At 46.5% G+C, this 18,193-nt stretch overlaps 1 protein-coding gene across 2 annotated transcripts in view; it reads left to right on the top strand.

The window, feature by feature from the left end:
- The window catches only part of kat6a (K(lysine) acetyltransferase 6A), a 61,872-nt gene that overhangs the window by 37,936 nt on the left and 5,743 nt on the right, over positions 1-18,193 (top strand). The window contains exons 9-16 of one of the 2 annotated variants that reach the window (XM_083645082.1): positions 1,827-1,942; positions 3,930-4,071; positions 6,618-6,779; positions 9,026-9,119; positions 9,433-9,664; positions 16,160-16,358; positions 16,585-17,292; positions 17,886-18,144. In XM_083645082.1, the coding sequence (XP_083501208.1) occupies positions 1,827-1,942; positions 3,930-4,071; positions 6,618-6,779; positions 9,026-9,119; positions 9,433-9,664; positions 16,160-16,358; positions 16,585-17,292; positions 17,886-18,144 (1,912 nt within the window). Of the gene's footprint in view, positions 1-1,826; positions 1,943-3,929; positions 4,072-6,617; positions 6,780-9,025; positions 9,120-9,432; positions 9,665-16,159; positions 16,359-16,584; positions 17,293-17,882; positions 18,145-18,193 lie in introns of both variants that reach the window. The other variant, XM_083645081.1, reaches the window with a different exon arrangement.

The following is an 18,193-nucleotide window of genomic DNA, read 5'->3' as shown; positions in this document are numbered from 1 at the left end:
TTTTTCTATCTTTTTTTTGGTACTGCTATTTTACATTGAAGTCAACGGCGAGAGGCTTGTGTTTTGCCCCTAAAAGGGGGCGAGACCATGTGCCGCCTACAAAATGACGTATTGCCGGTCTGTCGCATGCTTTCACTGAATTACCCAGAACTACAGTTTGATAGTGATTTGTCGCTGTCGGAGATGATCGCACATCACAGTTTTTTTGATGAGATCACCGGAGGAGGGCTTTGATGCTTTTGTCTGTTCCTGTGTCTTTCTGCCACGATGACTCGGAGCAAACGAGAGAGAGAATGTGTGTGTGTGTGTGTGTGAGAGAGCCAAAGCCTATGATTTTACTAGCATGTGGTGTCGGTGTGTGTTGGGTCAACAGACAGGCTGCTAGCAGATGCTTAGTTTCCCCTCAACACTGAGCACGCAGCTAATAATAATACAGCTAGCACGCCTTTAGCAGTGGCACGAGCGTATGCGCACGTGTGTTGAGGCATATTTTGGCTCCCCTGGTTGACCTGTGTTACCCTAACCTTGCGAGGGCGAGAAATCCATCTCGCCGTGCTCCGAGCTACTGGTTTAACTCCGTCCCAGCAGTGGGCCGGACCAATCGGCGTCCAGAGGCAGCTACGGGCGGGATTTAGGTGTGACGACGGCGAAAAGCGAGCCCGTGATAGACGTGATAGAGACAGATGGTTCAACCAATCACCTGCCAGATATTTTTTTAACACGCCTGCCCTTTTCAAAACAGTTTACAAAGACGCCGTCCCAGATGGTTCTGTGTAGCAAACCAACTGGCAGCGTCAGGTTAGTATTAGCCTAGCCTGGTAAAAAAACAACAACATCCTGATAACGTGACCTCGCATTCTGTTTCGCGTTATCAGTCTGGACTTCCAACCGCCCACGTCGATTTCAGTGGGCGGGAGTACTTGCCTTGACAGACAACTTCTTCACCCAATCAGCGTCGTCATCATTGTCAAATGGAATCCAAATTCAGTTAGAAGAACGGCAAAAACATGTTTTCTGCTGAGAAAATCCACTGGTGCATACTCGTGTTCTTGTTTAATTGTTATTGAGTCTAATTGCTGTGTTTTTACTCTGCCTAACGTTAACGTTGCTACTCGTTGCTCCAGGAGACTCGTTGCTCCTGGAGATGCAATTACTGTTTTGCCCTGATTGGCCTGGTTACATCATCAACTACGACGCAGTCCCTGATTGGCCTGGTTACATCATCAACTATGACGCAGTCCCTGATTGGCCTGGTTACATCAACTACGACGTAGTCCCTGATTGGCCTGGTTACATCATCAACTATGACGTAGTCCCTGATTGGCCTGGTTACATCATCAACTACGACGCAGTCCCTGATTGGCCTGGTTACATTGTAATTTCAGGAAATCGATGTGGGCGGCTAGAAGTCCAGACTAATATGTAGAGCGAAACAATGTCAGGTCACGTTATCAGCATGGTTTTTACCAGTCTAGTATTACCTGTGTGTGTGTGTGTGACTGTGTGTGTGTGTGTGTCTGTGTGTGTGTGTGTCTGTGTGTGTGTGTGTGTGTGTGTGTGTGTGTGTGTGTGTGTGTGTGTGTGCACTCCACTTGCCATGCTGGAGTGTGTGTATGGTCCAGTAATCCACACCAGTAATTCCTGGTGTGTAATCTGTCTGCCTGCCCCATGCTCTGCTAATCCCCCCTCATAGTAAACCTGGATTTGACCCTCTCGCTCTCTCTCTCTCTCTCCTCCCCCCTTCTCTCTCTCTCTCTCTCTCGCCCCCCCCCCCCCCCTTCTCTATCTGTCTCTCTCTCTCTCTCTTCCTCCCTCCGTCTTTACAGAAAGTCGGGGTGACGGGTCCACCGGACCCTCAGATGCGCTGTCCGTCTGTCATCGAGTTCGGCAAGTTTGAGATCCAGACTTGGTATTCATCGCCATACCCGCAGGAGTACAGCAGGTAAGACAGCACACGCCTCTAAACGCAACAGTGTAAATGCACTCTACACTTAGTCCAGCTAGCCGGCCGGGAAATGACACCGCCCTTTCATTTAGCAAACTGCGCAACTCGATACACCTCTGCCTCAAATGTAGCCTCGCTATTCTAAACGAATGCACTTGCAGTACATATTTATGTTGCATATTTACCAACAGATTTGTATTTGATGTTGTTAGACCGATCATTTTTGCCAATATTAGATAACTCCAGTGTAGGAATTTAGCCAGGGGCAAGGGCAAAAATGCCCCTAAGAAATCTCAGATTGCCCCTAAAAACCATTGTCCAGGGGCAAAAATTGCCCCAATATTTTGATAATTTCATTTTCATTCATTTAATTTAATTTCCATCTCTAACACACACTCAGCACCTGCAAGCTGGTTGCCAGAAGGCGATGATGAAGAACAAACAGACACACACACACACAAACAGCGCTGTTTTTTACACTACGCTTTAGCAACTGTATGCACTAAGTACTATTTTTTAAAGTTGCCCCCAAAATTTTGTGAATGCCCCCAGTTTTTAGACAGTAAATATTTTGGGGGCAACTTTTGCCCCCAAAATATTTTTTTAATTTCCTACACTGGATAACTCTGATATCGTCCGTCCACCTCATGATGGATGTTCCTCCTTGATAGCAGCTAGTGAATACGTTATTACTTTATCAGATGTTTGGCCAGACAATTCACTCCAGTGTGGTGTGGGAGTTTTATTGAACAGCTTCAGGGTGTCCATCTGTAAATCTACAGGGAATCCCTGTCTTAAGCAGCTGCTAACCCAGTGGTTTTCAAAGTGGGGGCCGGGGGCACTACGGGGGGGCCTCAGCAAATGAATGGAAATGCTTTAAAAAAATGCATCTTTATGGGAAAGGAAATTATTATTTGTTTATTACTACAGTATAATAAATAAATAATACAGATCTATTTTTATTGATTAAATATTTTTTATTTGTTACATATTTTATAATTATATTTAGTGTAGTATAAACAAATATAATTGAAAAAAAGGTTATTTTACTTTTTATACTCCCTTTATCACCCTGGTCTTCCATCTCTCCCCTCATCCCTCCCTTCATCACAAATTCTTCTTTTTTCAAATTAGTTTTCAAATGTATCAACAGTAGAGCTGCGGAGCCTCTTTCCAGATACCCAAAGACAAGGCAATAACAGAGTAACTAGGAGCATGGTGAATGGCAACGCTAAAATACAACATCGTAGATCTAAAGTATCCCTGCTAGAATAAAGGATTTTTAATATAATTCAGAGTGCCTCGGATGTCTCCTTTTGCTGCCTCCAACACCTGGGGAATTTCCTGCAACCACATTGGACAGCTACCTCTATTTTATCTTGTATCATAGATCTAAATTTGGACAATCGGCTGTCAACTCTGGAACACATTGCCAACTGAAATCTAATTCATTCCATATATAAAATCTTTTACAACGAAGTTGAGGTGCTGGCTAAAAGTAAACCAGAGCTATACTAATTTTAGCTCATTGTACTCTAAATTACTTTTGGTCTGTGTATTTTGGTGTATTGTGGTGTAGGCATTTTAATGTATTTCCATATCTGTAGTGTATTGTGGTTTTATGATATCGAAAGCTATATATTTTAATTACACTGACTGTACATGTAAAAGCCCAACTAGGGACAAAATTAGCAATAGCTAGCTACAAACTCCCTGTGCAGCACATCGGTTTCATGCTCTGTATTGGAACTATCATTATTGATTAGAACTATGTTTAGTTGAATTGCATCGTCTCTATCAAATAAAGATGCAAATCTTACTAATATAATAAGGCGGCGCAACGAGACACGGGAGAAATGAGCGTTGCCAGTTCAGCGGGCAAGCCAGCGAGGGGCTCTAGAAAGGAAGCGCGCTCAATTTCTAGTCAAATAAATAAATAAATCCTCCTGTCTTGTTCCCCCTCTTCTCTTCTCTCCGTCTCCAGACTACCCAAGCTCTACCTGTGTGAGTTCTGCCTGCGCTACATGAAGAGTCGCAGCATCCTCTACCAGCACATGAGGAAGTGCAGCTGGTTCCACCCGCCCGCCAACGAGATCTACAGGAAGGACGACGTCTCTGTGTTTGAGGTGAGGGACGGGGCGGGATGTGAACTAAAGATGTCTAGTGGAGGTGGTGTCGGGGGTTGAAAGAGGGGAAGTAGAGAGAGGAGACTGTGTGAGTCAGGGAGGATGAGACTGACTGGAGAGGGAGAGGACACCTGCAAACCACAGGGCTGCTGCAGCCACATCATCTACTAAAGGTGTCTGTGCTGTTTGACAATGTTCCTCTTCTCAAGTCAAAGTAGAGCGCGCACACCCACTCTTCAGTTAGCAGGTGCAGGACAAACAGGTTGCCATGATGAAACCTAATATATACAATAAATCTACTGGGAGCAGGTCTCTACGCAGTGTGCGGACCAGAGCATGTGAGTAGAGCGGAGCGGGTGGATCTTGGCTTGAGCGGTGAGCGGGGACCAGAGCGGTACAGGAGCGAAAGTTGGAGCGGCCCCGATCGCCCGCTCAGTACCGCTCAGTCCCGCTCCAGATCCGATCACAACATGTTCGAAACAGAATGCATCGGTGCGTGGCTATGTGCACGCCCACTATTTTCTTGCCAGCTGCTGCGAGACGAGAAGGAAGAGAAAGGAACATGCAGCCGACTCTGCTGAGCTCATGTTATTTGTAGTGAGCAATGCCCATTGCCCAGGCGTTTAAACTCAAATTAAAACACCCTGGCCTTTTTATCTCTCTTATTCTTTTGAGCGGAGCGGAGCTGTGAGTGCGAGCGGGTGAAATCTGTATCGAGCGGTCTTGAGCGGTCTGGAGCGCTGGAGCGGGTGGAAAGGACCGCTCCGGGAGTGAGGAGCGGGATTATCACCGCTCCGCTCACATGCTCTGGTGCGGACTGTGCTTTTCTTTCTTTTTTAACCTTTTAAATGTTCCTCTTCTCCCCGCCTTACACCCAGTGTTCTTACCCTAGCCCCGACATGACTGACAGCTGGCCCCAGAACCCACCAAGCCGACAGTCTTGGTGGTGGTCAACGTTAGGCCATCGCTGAGCGTCTGTGGCCCTCCTCTTTGCCGAGTGTCCCACACTGGTGGCACTAGTCGTAGTCTGCCTTGTCGGTGGCTTTTCCGTCCGATTCAGCATGTTGTATCGGCGCCGGGCCGTCGCGGAGAGAAATCACTCTGATTGGCTGGTCAGCTTGTTAAGTAAATCAGTGCAAGAGAGGGCACGCGCAAAACAAACACTTCTCATTTTTCTAATTCATCTCATCTGATCATTCCACTACACAAATACTTTCACAATGACGTGGCCTTCAGGAAAGTCCCTCGAGCTTTTCGCTGTATGATATCACCCATTTACTGTGGTTTCTCCTGATACTTCACCTCCGCCTCCGCTTCTTCCATGAGCAAAAGACCAAGCGTTGACAGTGCCAATGCCATTTGCAACTTTTTATCAGACATTTTCTCGATTGGAAATAGCTATATTACGAAACTGATTAGGTGGTGTGCGAGAGTGGTGTGAAAATGGCTTTGTTTCATGTATGTATCATAACGATGGTTTGGATGTCCACAGTCCTAGGTCTCACGCAGGCGCAGATCGTACGTGCTAGTTGACCGTCGGCTGTAGTCTTTGCGCTGTGTTCAAGTGCAACTTATTGGGCCCGACACAACAGTCTGCCTTTGTTGCTGCTAGGTCTTTGACGTCAACGGGTTGGTGTGTCTGGGTCTTTACCTCTAAGCAGCACCTCAGGTTTGGCGTGTTTGGTTCTATACCTCTAAACAGCACCTCAGGTTTGGTGTGTCTGGGTCTTTACCTCTAAGCAGCACCTCAGGTTTGGTGTGTCTGGGTCTTTACCTCTAAGCAGCACCTCAGGTTTGGTGTGTCTGGGTCTTTACCTCTAAGCAGCACCTCAGGTTTGGTGTGTCTGGGTCTTTACTGCTAAGCAGCACCTCAGGTTTGGTGTGTCTGAGTCTTTACTGCTAAGCAGCACCTCAGGTTTGGTGTGTTTGGGTCTTTACCTCTAATCAGCACCTCAGGTTTGGTGTGTTTGGGTCTTTACCTCTAAACAGCACCTCGGGTTTGGTGTGTCTGGGTCTTTACCTCTAAGCAGCACCTCAGGTTTGGTGTGTCTGGGTCTTTACCTCTAAGCAGCACCTCAGGTTTTGGTGTGTCTGGGTCTTTACCTCTAAGCAGCACCTCGGGAGCTTGTAGTGTTGCGCCCAGTTGTGATCAAGTGGATCAGTGTCTGCAGGCCATGGCTGCTGCAGCTCCCCTTTCCTCCCTCCGCAGTCCGTCCTCACTCAGCAGTGGAAGTGGCACAAGAGGAGAGCAGAGATGACTGGCAAGCTGCCAACCTGCCCCCCCCCCCCTCCCCCTTTCTCTCTCTCTTTACAGTTCTCTGTTTCTCCCTTCCTCCCTCTCTATCTGTCAGGGTCCCAGGAGACTGAGCCGAGGTCATTGTCTGACACTAGAGTCTCTCCTTCCCTTTGGCCTTCACTTTGTCCCGTAGCTCTCTACTAGCAGCAGTTTAAAGATGTTTGTCCAAAGTATTGTTGCGGGACCGAGCGCTGCTGCTTTCCCACCGCTGTGGTCTAACTGATGTCACGCGTGTTCTTTTTGCCTGCAGGTCGATGGGAATGTGAGCACAATCTACTGTCAGAACTTGTGTCTGCTGGCCAAGCTGTTCCTGGACCACAAGACTCTGTACTACGACGTGGAGCCCTTCCTCTTCTACGTCCTGACGCAGAACGACAACAAAGGCTGCCACCTCGTCGGCTACTTCTCCAAGGTACGTCCCCCCCACGACCACGTCCCCTTTACTCTGTCTCAGTGTCCCCTCAGGGCAAACTCGAAACCGAAATCCTCCCATGTGTGCACCACTATTATAACCTTAATCTTAAGGGCTACATCCAAGATGCAGTGATCAGGTGTGGCCACTTGACACCCAAATATGAGCCAAGTGACCCATTATGACCGCACAGAAGGACGTGGGAAAAATCTAAAATTGTTACTTTTTGTTTTTGCTCCAAACGAAATGACTGTTCGTTCAGCTCTATTCTCTAGCCATCCAGCTAATGGGATCCTTCATCAGCCTATAAATTGACAATATAAGACAATACAAGAATACCCACCCTCCCACAAAAAAGAAACAGTGCGCGACTAAAAAGTTGGTCGTGCCTGTGCTACCAGTAGAAAGGCTAGTCTGGAACCCTGAGTGCTGTTCACACATTATCAGCACAGCTCCAGAAAACCTTAGGGTGATTGTCAGCAGTCGTGGTTCACGGTGTTATGGATAGAGCTGTGAAAACCAATGTCAAAAAATGGCGAACTAACCGGGTTAATAACAAATGATGGCTTATGGTTGCACTTTTTCTCCCTCATACTAAAGGCATTTTACTGCCTGGCCAACCAGTCATCTATTTCTCCAGGGTAGGAAATTTCCACCAGCCAGGTGCTGATAAATATTTGGTCAGTGGTGGTTACTCTTCCATGCCGGTTATTAGCTATCATTTGCTCTCCCTTTTCTATTTGAAGGGAGGAACAAAGTTTTGGCAGGTAAAACAGTTTGATAAGCTTTGGAATGTATCGTCCTCCACTGTGGCCACTAAGTTTCTTTCCTTCTATATTCTATATTATCACACTAGACTTTAACTGCAGTAACTACATTCATTAAAATGTTGTGTAACACGCTTTAGTGTGTGCCGTGCCACGGAAAAGGTTGGCAGTGGTTGTATTTGGGCATAGCAGTCTCGCTCAGTGTTGCTTTCTGTGACTCCAGCTGGAATCTCCCTGCATATCGTCGCTGTCCGATGAAAACCACTTAAAGTAAAAAGAAAAATACGATTTTTACTTTTTACTATACGTAGAATGGAATATTATCCATTCTCCTCTATCTACTGGTAGGTTTTGACATCTAAATGACCAATGAAAACATGTTTTATTGGGTAATCTATCTAACACGTACCACCATTGGATGCTAGACCTGTCCATCACATCGCGTATGTGACAGCAGAACCTCCATGCTCCTCCCCTATACCTCCATCTGTACCCCTACAGGCATGAGGAAAGCCAGCGCGGTAGAGCAGATCCAAACGCCGCTGTGTATTTCTGGTTTAGTTTAGTTTGTTTCTGACGTAAATAGATCAATAAAATGTTTTAGAATTGTGCCTGGGCTGCAAACTCATTTCAACTGTGGAGATCAAAGTGGTTTCTGCCGGGAGTAATGTTAGCATTACTGACAGGCTCTGATCCCCCAAGACGCTGTTTCTAACTCGGTGTGAGAGAGCGCTCGAGGTCGCTGCTGGAGGAGCCGGCTGGAGGTATGTGCACACGGCCATGTGCTCCAAACGGCGGGAGGCTTTGCGGGGGTTGCGCACCCCGGAAAAAGTCCATCAAACTCGGACTGATAATCCTCTAACATCATTTGAGCTTATTCAGGCAAGATATTAATAATGAAATGACACATTGAACGGGAAACTGTCTATAATGAAGACATTTGATGACGTGGTGTTCAGTATTTTAAGAACAGAGGTTTTTTTTCTCCATTTCCTGAAAAGTTGCCGTTTGGGAGATGCGTGGTTTTCATCAGACAGCGACTATATGCTCTGTGTATTAGACCAGCTCTTACTCGAACAACTGTCGCAACAAATGTGGAGAGGAAAATGTGTTCTAATGAAATGAAATAGCGGTTCAGCATCAGGAGGTGGATTCCTCCTGCTTGTTTTGTCCTCCCAGATCAAAGCTGGCTGCTGTGACGCCCCCCTACCCCCCCCCCCCCCCCCCCCCACACACACACACACACACACACACACACACACATCTGTGTGCTGTGAACCCCCCCTCACACCTCTGTGCAGTTTGCAGATGCAGGTGCAGCCATTAACATACAGCCTCACTGCCAAAGCACAGCAGTTAGAAGAAGGGGCGCCGTCGACGCCCTCCTCTACACACGCACCAGCCTGCTCTACAGTATGGCTCCATCATGCACTGTTTATAATGTTGTGTGTGTGTCTGTGTCTCTGTCGCCCTCTGCAGGAGAAGCACTGTCAACAGAAATACAATGTGTCGTGCATCATGATTCTTCCTCAGTACCAGCGCAGGGGCTATGGACGTTTCCTCATCGATTTCAGTAAGGGCTTCAGCCTTCACACACCCCATACATAAGCCACACACACACACACTACTATAGCCGAGCCACTTTAATTTTGTTGTAGTGATGTGCTGCTGTTTGCAGAGTTTGCATCAGTACCATTGGAATTGCTACTCGATAGCAGGAATCCAAGTACACATGCCCCTTGGATTGAAAGCTGCGTGTATTGGATTTTCTTTATGACTGGCTTGATTTCTGAATGAATAAATGAGGTGAATAAAAAAAAAATCAATGTGGTATACAGCCGCTCAGTGTCTCTATAAATCCTCCATTTATTCCTCCCTCCTCGCAGGCTACCTGTTGTCGAAGCGCGAGGGCCAGCCGGGCTCTCCGGAGAAGCCGCTGTCGGACCTGGGCCGGTTGTCCTACATGGCCTACTGGCGCAGCGTGGTGCTGGAGTGTCTCCACGAGGTGCGCGACCGGCAGCTCACCATCCGACACCTCAGCAAGCTGACGGGGATCTGCCCGCAGGACATCACCGCCACGCTGCACCACCTCAGCATGCTGGAGCCGCGAGGGGACAGGTCAGAGACCACACACAACACACACACAAACAAACACGCCAGCTGGTTTTGGATCGAGGCATCTTAAGCTCATACTCTAATTTGTTAGAAACCAGGTTAACATGCCATACTAAATGCCATACTAAAAGGCTTACTGTGGTATGTAAACATAGTACTCGTTTCACTTTTGGTTTTGACCATGCAAACTCAGACTTGCACAGTATCGTGGATACATTTTGATGTCAACAAACACGTTGGTGAGCAGTACTTACTATATTGGGGTCATTCCTTTCCCCTGTTTGACCTACTATTGTTCAGTAGAACTGAAGGGAGGGAGAAAGTGAGGGGGACCTGTTCAGGAGTATTCTGTTGACTGGTTTATTCATGGCAACAGGGATACTCAGTCGCAGGTTATCAAAGGTTCATGTCAACAGAGTACATCCAATAGCCAGGTTACTACTTGTAAACGGACAATCCTTTATTTGGACATATGACGTGGCTTCAGTTCAGATTGTTAGTGCCACTAACATTTGTAGCAACTTAAAATGGTAGGCGATAGGCTTTCTACACTGCAATTCAATGTTTACAGATAATAATTACGTCTCTGTTCACATCCTCTCTGTACCAAATTCAGGTATGCCATTGGTCAGTGCTGAGGACTTTAACCTACCTCTAAACATGAAGTGAATTCTTGTTTGTTGTTAGCCAATAGTAACCAGACAACCAAAGAAAAAGAGTTGCTTTGCCTGAAAGATGTTTCGCGTACAACCAACCGACTGACACTAGCTAATGCTAGGCCACATCTCTACAACAATAGGAGTGGTAGCCTAGGGAAGCAAACATAGGCAATGGGCCAGCTGTAAATTTGAGCACGTTTAATGAGCTGTTTTACATTAATGAGCTGGCAGCACTGACCTCTGCTGTGATTAAAGACACAATTCAGTGGCATTACTGAAAAAAGAGTTGCAAAATCGGACCAAGTGGTGGCACTCTGCACTAATATAATACCACTTTCAGACCGACGACCAGGGTTGGACATGGGTTAGTTGACCCATGTTCACCCCTGGTTATTGGTGTGAAAAATACTGCACATTGATACCACTGGGCGGAGAGCACACATGCACACACATCGTATTGACACGCATGCGCATATTTATCTACACTTTGTGCATGTAGACACACACGGTCTTAAAGTCGAGCTGAACTAAATCTAATTTCTTTAGTTTTTCACACTTTCACACATCAAAAGTTCATTTTTCAAGATTTCATTGATAACAGTAATTTACAGTTTGCTGACGTCACCTAGTACTATCAAATTTCTACCCCATTTCAACCAATCATTTCACGACAGCGGCAGCTGTCAATCAAATCTTCATTTCAGGATAATTTTCTCTTCCAAATGAAGGGGAAAATGGCGCCCCAGTGCCTGTCATCTGGCAGAGTTTCTAGCCCATAAACTAACTACTAACTTGAGCAATTATGCAAACTAAATCAAACGGTAATGTCTAAGAATGCAAAGAAATGTAACTGAAATGCAACTCCTTAAACCACGCATTCCAGGAATATTATTTACATTTATAACGATAATGGCGCGCGCCTCCGAGCCTGACAGCCTCCCTGGCTGTCAGGGCTCGTCTCTCGGAGATTCCAGGCGGGCGGGCAGCACCTATGCATCGGATTGTCCGCTCACTCCGCACGAAGCCGGTGGCTGCCTGGTACTCCGCGGATCCCACTCGCATAGCACGGCAACACGCTGAATCCCACCCGATTTGGGGGTGGAACACGCCAGGATTGGCCGATGCCAAAGCCAGTCGACAGAATTGTCAAATCAAATCATCGATATGGTCCGCCTCTCAATTTGTTTTCAGTCTGAATAGTCAGGGATCCAGTCACCCAAAATTTGAGAGGACCTGACATGGCATGCTATACTTTTTTTTTGTGTTTTATCTATTCATTTGGACATTAAGGTCCACTGAATGAGAGGTCTGCTCTGCCGGAAACCTTGCGAAAAAAAGTTGTGGCCAATTTTGGATATGAAGCCTTTATTTTTTGACCGAAAAATGTGAAAGAGTTTTTTTCCCTCAAAGTCCTCAGTGGGTTGCGTAGGCTGTCAATAAATGCATCCCAGGTACACAGAACATGTGTGTTGACAACACCAAGTTAAGAAATACAAAACCTTTCCAAATGATTTATAGCCATTTTCTATTACAAAAAAGCACTCGTTTTTTGAATTTTCTCCATTATTTTCATCTTTACTTTGTTAGTAAGCAATTATATCCTGAAATATGACATCAGCCAATGTGTCATTCTTTTCAGCAGATATTATAGTCATTCCACACTAAAGATGATTAAAATCAACTCAAAATCAATGGATCTGTGTTGATTTTATTACCTTTATGCTCGAAATTCCTCGAGACATGTTTTTAGTTTTAACAAAACCCTGTACCCCAAAGACAATACTTGTAACACAAGAAATTCAAAACAACAAAATGATTTTAATCACAAAATGTACACTGGATGACAAGCCAACAAAACAATTATTGTTATACAGCTTAATTTGGATAGATTGTGACCAGTATCTAGAAAACATTAAATTAAACATTAGCTGGACAAAATTATTGAACACAACACATTAAAAAAAGAAAGAAAAAAGACTGGCAACAAGGTCTATAATATAACAAAATTAACTTTGCAATGAACAAAATAACTCAATCACTGTCACTGTCTTCAAGTGTGAGAAATAACTCAATCACTGTCACTGTCTTCAAGTGTGAGTTAATTCCTTGAACATTTGTTGGGGTCCCCATGTGCAGAGACATGCGATGACACACTTGACATTGGCTCTCACACAAGAGCATCCTCGGGCACACATGCTTTTCTTGCAGTGACAGTATTTCGTGTGTTTGAATTCTGCAGGTTTTGCCTCCTTCAGCATCATGGTTGCCATCAGCTTACCACTGACAAGCTCTCTGCCGAAGTCAGTGGCAACAGGGTAGGTTGGTTGAGACATGTGTACTCGCTTGCATGCATACAGCCAACTGATGCAGGGCTCGGCGAAGGTGTAACTGGAACCAAGGCATCTTCGGTAGGTGGAAGGCAACGCATGTCTCCTTTGATATTGCCAAAGAGATGGGCTTGCAGTGCATCCAAATTACCACTGAAGTCACTCCTCTCATACAGTGACACCATGTACCGCCTAGCCGCTGTCACAACATCTTCTTTAACATCCAGGCTTTCCCCAGGGTTACCGTATCTGCACAGGGGCAGAAGGTCTTCCAGGTGATCAACGGCAGTTTTGTAGGCGTGCTTTTTTCCTCTTCTGTAGAGCTAGCTGTAGAGATAGCTCACTGTGTCACAGCACAAGCTCAAGGTCCTGGGACTAAACACAGCAATGTGTGACTGGATCCTGGACTTTCTGACAGACCGCCGCCAGGTGGTGAGAGTGGGCAACCTCACCTCCTCCCCACTGACCATCAGCATAGGAGTGCCCCAGGGATGCGTCTCCAGCCCCTTCTGGTACGACCTCTACACCCACGACTGCGTGGCGACTCAAACCTCGAACACCATCGTGAAGTTTGCAGACGACACAGCAGTCGTGGGGCTGATCTCCAGGAGCGACGAGACGGCCTACAGAAAGGAGGTGGACGCCCTGGAACAATGGTGCCAGGACAACCACCTCTCTCTAAATGTATCCAAGACCAAGGAGATCATTGTAGACTACAGGGGGGGGGGGGGGGTGCACACCCCCCAATCACCATCAATGGCACAGTGGTGGGTGGACAGCTTCAAGTACCTGGGAGTCAACATCCACCAGGACCTGACATGGGCCAGCCACACTGCCACTGTTGTCAAAAAGGACCAACAGCGACTACACGGACTCAGACGCCTGAAGAAATTTGGGCTAAGGCCAAAAATCCTCAGGGACTTCTACAGAGGCATCATTGAAAGCCTGCTGACTGGCTGCTTCGCCACCTGGTACGGGAACTGTACCACCATGGACCGCAGGGCACTAAGAGTGAGGCGCGCGGCCCAGCACGTAACAGGATGTGAGCTACCAGAACTGCAGGAACTGTACAATCAGCGGTGCCTCAGGAGGTCCCTGAAGATCATCAAGGACACATACCACCCCCACAACAGCCTGTTCTCCCTGTTACCCTCAGGGAGGAGATACAGGGTCCCAAAAGCAGGAACAAATCGCCTGAGGGAGAGTTTCTTCCCGCAGGCCACGAGACTCCTTAACACACACAAATAAACAATCATGTAGCAGCTGCTACCATTACATATGATAATTATGCCTATGTTATTTGCACCTGTGCAAACAGAATGTTTATTTATGTTTTAAGGTGTCTACGCTAGAAAAGAAAAGGAAAAGTTTACTGTTATTGCTTGCATCTATATGCCCTGTTTTTGCACTGTTATACTGCACTATGTTGTAACGGAGCCTACAGCACAATCATTTCACACGTGATACTTGTACTACGGAGTGACAATAAAAATCTTGAATCTTGAATCTTGAATCCAGTCAGTATGTAGGTGCTGAGGAGCATGGAGGAAAGATCTGCAGCTTGAACATCATAGTTCACTGCCAGGGCGTCTGCAATTGCATCTTCTTTACCCACAGCTCCTGCAGGCCATCCATGTAATTTTCCGTGATCCTGGTCGCACTGTTCTGTTAAAAGCAGATTGTCAGGTTGAGCTTCCAGAACTATCCTGTGAGAAGCATGAGGAGGCAGATACCAGGATGTTTGCCCACATTGCATACTCATTACAACATCTGCACCACAAACGGGCTGTAGTGGTGGCTACTGACACAGACGTGATCATGATGTGCATATACTACATTGCACACATGGATGGCCTGCAGGAGCTGTGGGTAAAGAAGATGGATATCTACCTGCTCATGCAATCACAAACGCTTGAACAATGATGTTCAAGCTGCAGATCTTTCCTCCATGCTCCTCAGCACCTACTGACTGGATGTGACACAGTGAGCTATCTCTACAGAAGAGGAAAAAAGCACGTCTACAAAACTGCCGTTGATCACCTGGAAGACCTTCTGCCCCTGTGCAGATACGGTAACCCTGGATGTTAAAGATGTTGTGACAGCGGCTAGGCGGTACATGGTGTCACTGTATGAGAGGAGTGACTTCAGTGGTAATTTGGATGCACTGCGAGCCCATCTCTTTGGCAATATCAAAGGAGACATGCGTTGCCTTCCACCTACCGAAGATGCCTTCGTTCCAGTTACACCTTTGCCGAGCCCTGCATCAGTTGGCTGTATGCAAGCGAGCACACATGTCTCAACCAACCTACCCTGTTGCCACTGACTTCGGCAGAGAGCTTGTCAGTGGTAAGCTGATGGCAACCATGATGCTGAAGGAGGCAAAACCTGCAGAATTCAAACACACCAAATACTGTCACTGCAAGAAAAGCATGTGTGCCCGAGGATGCTCTTGTGTGAGAGCCAATGTCAAGTGTGTCATCGCATGTCTCTGCACATGGGGACCCCAACAAATGTTCAAGGAATTAACTCACACTTGAAGACAGTGACAGTGATTGAGTTATTTCTCACACTTGAAGACAGTGACAGTGATTGAGTTATTTTGTTCATTGCAAAGTTAATTTTGTTATATTATAGACCTTGTTGCCAGTCTTTTTTCTTTCTTTTTTTAATGTGTTGTGTTCAATAATTTTGTTCAGCTAATGTTTAATTTAATGTTTTCTAGATACTGGTCACAATCTATCCAAAGCTGTATAACAATAATTGTTTTCTTGGCTTGTCATGCAGTGTACATTTTGTGATTAACATCATTTTGTCGTTTTGAATTTCTTGTGTTACAAGTATTGTCTTTGGGGTACAGGGTTTTGTTAAAACTAAAAACATGTCTCGAGGAATTTCGAGCATAAAGGTAATAAAATCAACACAGATCCATTGATTTTGGGTTGATTTTAATCATCTTTAGTGTGGAATGACTATAATATCTGCTGAAAAGAATGACACATTGGCTGATGTCATATTTCAGGATATAATTGCTTACTAACAAAGTAAAGATGAAAATAATGGAGAAAATTCAAAAAACGAGTGCTTTTTTGTAATAGAAAATGGCTATAAATCATTTGGAAAGGTTTTGTAAGTGTATTTCTTAACTTGGTGTTGTCAACACACATGTTCTGTGTACCTGGGATGCATTTATTGACAGCCTACGCAACCCACTGAGGACTTTGAGGAAAAAAAACTCTTTCACATTTTTCGGTCAAAAAATAAAGGCTTCATATCCAAAAATGGCCACAACTTTTTTTCGCGAGGTTTCCGGCAGAGCAGACCTCTCATTCAGTGGACCTTAATGTCCAAATGAATAGATAAAACACAAAAAAAAAGTATAGCATGCCATGTCAGGTTCAACCCATTTTCTTGAGCTTTTGGGCCTGTGGATCCCCGACTAGAAACGGACTCAGATGCACGTGACGAACGGGTTCACCTCGACTTTAATGCTCTTGTTTCTGTCGTTTGGTCAGGATGGTGCTGGTGCGGAAGGAGAAGCTGGTGGCCAACCACATGTCCCGTCTCCACGCCCGGCCCCGGCAGCTGGAGGTCGACCCCGAGTGTCTCCGGTGGACTCCCGTCATCGTCACCAACACCGTGGTGTCCGACGCGGAAGGGGACGACGAGGAGGAGGAGGAGGATGAAGAGCCCGAGGAAGACAACCGCAAGGAGGTAAATGCATGTCGTCATTTGAATATCTGTTTGCTTTCATTTTTGTTAATTTGTTGGAGTTTGCCATCTGGAAATTGAAAATGGTATTAATGGTTTCTATGTCAGCACTCGGTAGATTTTGCATTAGTTTTAATGTTGACACTGTGCAGTTTGGATTGATCTCAGACTGGGCCTAGATTCTCCTAGATTAATTATTGATTTTATTTCCCTTTTATTTGAAAAATAGATCAAACCAAGTCACAAGGTCTCGCCACTCTCCTGGCATATGCGCCAAGGCAAGGAGAGGGAGGAAGAGGAAGAGGAGGAGAGAAAGTGCTTCCCGGGGTTTCCCATTAGCCAAAGCTCTCCAACCTCCTCTCCCGTCCGCTGCCCGCCACCTGTGCCAGAGTCCCGCCCACCTCCCCCGACCAACGGAGAGCGGCGGCCACGGGGGCGTCCGCCCAAAAACTGGCCTTGGGGCAAAGTGAAGGACAGCCCGCGTGTCGGACGGCCACCTAAGATCCGCCCAGCAGAGGAGGAGGAGGAGGAGGAGGAGGAGGATGAGGACAGGCCAGAGGGAGGGAAAACCACAGGCTCTGACAGCTGCCCCCCTTCCCTTTTCTCCCTGGACAGACAAGCCGAGCCCACAGCCCTGCACCCACTGGACATGGCCAGGCACCCTTCCATAACCCCCCCTCGCAGAGGACGCCCCCCCAGGAAAAAGAGAGTACCTAAGCCTAGGCTGAGGGAAGGTCCAGGGGAGGGGCTACCCCAGCTGCCCCTGGGTCCCAGGCTGACTGAGTCTCCACTCGTCAGGAAGAGCTGCTTCAGTGAAAGCAGCGAAGAAGAGGACGACGACGATGATGATGATGATGACGACGACGACGACGATGAGGAGAGGAGTGCGTGCTCCCCACCCATCCTCACCAAGCCCGCCATGGGGCTCAAGTGCAAGGTGAGAAACGTGACAGTGTTCAGATTGACTGAGATTCGAATAATATAAGGGCAGTGTTGGGCAGTAGCTAGCTACAAGTAGCGAAGCTACTAGCTTAACTACATTTCTCAGTAGCGTGGTTGTAACAACTACATTTCTCTGTGGGTAGCTTCAATGTAGTGAAGCTATATTTTAAGAGTAGCTGGTTGCTTAGCTCATTACATTTTTCAAGTAGTATAAGGGTTAGATATACTTTGCAGTCATTCTCGTGTTGCTGTACATAAAACAAATCTAAATAAATTGCACCATCCAGCATCAGAGATTCACTAACTCAGTTTTCTGTGGTGATTGCTAGACATATGAAACTTTGCACAACAATAGAGATAGAGAATTATCCGCCTTTAATATTTGTAATTGAGAAATATGTGACTGTGCATGTCATAACTAAATCTCATTAAATGAATGTCCATGCCATAGAAATTTCCTACACAAAACTATTGAGTCTTCCTCAACAAAGCTGTGAGTCTTGTAACATTCCCATGTAGAAATCGACCCTTGTCACTTGTGGCTAGATTTGAAAGGCATCTAATTCTCCTTGCCGTCTCACCCAGAAGCCCCTGAGGAAGAGACGTATTCGCCAGCGCAGCCACCCTCACAGCAGCGTGGTGACGGAGACCATCTCCGAGACCACCGAGGTCTTGGATGAGCCCTTTGTAGACTCGGACACGGAGAGGCCCATGCCCAGGCTGGAGGAGGAGACGCCCCTGACCCACCCGCTCCGACGGTACCCCCCAGCCCGCGCTGCCATGAGGCTGTCAGACCCAGCAGCCAAGAGGGGTCGGCGTTCCAACCTGACAGAATCGGAGGAAGATGGTCAGTAGACAGGCTTTGGATGCCTGGCTAAGTGATTGTTGTGTACATA

Source organism: Poromitra crassiceps (genome assembly GCF_964638095.1).
Source record: "Poromitra crassiceps genome assembly, chromosome: 10".
NCBI classification, from domain to species: domain Eukaryota; kingdom Metazoa; phylum Chordata; class Actinopteri; order Beryciformes; family Melamphaidae; genus Poromitra; species Poromitra crassiceps.
The sequence above is the reverse complement of the archived record's forward strand: the minus strand, read 5'-3'. Positions and strand labels throughout refer to the sequence as shown.